The sequence below is a fragment of the Bison bison genome, unplaced genomic scaffold (assembly GCF_000754665.1).
Source record: "Bison bison bison isolate TAMUID 2011002044 unplaced genomic scaffold, Bison_UMD1.0 scf7180017864516, whole genome shotgun sequence".
NCBI lineage: Eukaryota > Metazoa > Chordata > Mammalia > Artiodactyla > Bovidae > Bison > Bison bison.
Window position 1 is genome coordinate 2,095,027 of NW_011495069.1, and position 996 is coordinate 2,096,022.

The following is a 996-nucleotide window of genomic DNA, read 5'->3' on the forward strand; positions in this document are numbered from 1 at the left end:
CCCCTTCTCCTCCCGTCTTCAATCTTTCCCAGCATCAGGGTCTTTTCAAATGAGTCAGTTCTTCGAATCAGGTGGCCAAAGAATTGGAGTTTCAGCTTCAGCATCAGTCCTTCCAATGAATATTCAGGACTGATTTCCATTAGGATTGACTGGTTTTATCTCCTTGCAGTACAAGGGACTCTCAAGAGTCTTCTCCAACACCATAGGTTAAAAGCATCAATTCTTCAGTGCTCAGCTTTTTTTTATCGTCCAACTGTCACATCCATACATGACTCATGGGAAAACCATAGCCTTGACTAGACTGACCTTTGTTGGCAAAGTAATGTCTCTGCTTTCTAATATGCTGTCTAGGTTGGTCATAGCTTTTCTTCCAAGGAGCAAGCTTCTTTTAATTTCATGGCTGCAGTCACCATCTACAGTGATTTTGGAGCCCCCCAAAATAAAGTCTGTCACATTATTTAGGATCTTCAACCCTTAGGAAACGCCCCTGCCTAGGGATCCCGGGTAGGGGGCGCTTGTGTGTGGGGCGGGGCCAACACGCTCACGTCGCCCCGCCCCCGAGCGCTCCGCCCCCTGCCCGGTGGGCGGGGCCCACGCCCACCCCTCCTTAAAGTGCCCGTCCTCACCGCGTTGCCCGCGGTAGGGCGCTTTGTAGGGGTCGGGGCTACACGCGCCATTTAGCTCCGCCCCCTGTCGAGTGGGCGTGGCCCACCTCTCCTTAAAGCGCCCGCCCTGACCTCGTTGTTTTCAGGTGCGTTCGGCTTCGGGGCGGCTGCATTGCCCATCCCCTCGCCATGGCCCAGCCACAGTCGTACCCACGGGGTGTCCCGACCCGGCCTGCCACTGTCTTGGGCGCCATGGAAATGGGGCGCCGCATGGACGTGCCCAGTAGCGCTGCGGCCGTGCGCGCCTTCCTGGAGCGCGGCCACACCGAGATCGACACGGCCTTCGTGTACGCCGACGGCCAGTCCGAGAGCATCCTGGGCGGCCTGGGGC

At 57.2% G+C, this 996-nt stretch overlaps 2 protein-coding genes across 2 annotated transcripts in view; one reads left to right on the forward strand and one right to left on the reverse strand.

Annotated features, from left to right (window-relative positions):
- The window catches only part of LOC104981222 (aflatoxin B1 aldehyde reductase member 2-like), a gene marked incomplete at its 5' end in the record, with an annotated part of 43,219 nt that overhangs the window by 7,643 nt on the left and 34,580 nt on the right, over positions 1 to 996 (reverse strand). The window lies entirely within an intron of this gene.
- The window catches only part of LOC104981211 (aflatoxin B1 aldehyde reductase member 4-like), a 12,433-nt gene continuing 12,066 nt past the window's right edge, over positions 630 to 996 (forward strand). The window contains exon 1 of the mRNA XM_010830214.1: positions 630 to 994. Coding sequence (XP_010828516.1) covers positions 795 to 994 — 200 coding nt within the window. The 5' untranslated portion in view covers positions 630 to 794. The remainder of the gene's footprint in view (positions 995 to 996) is intronic.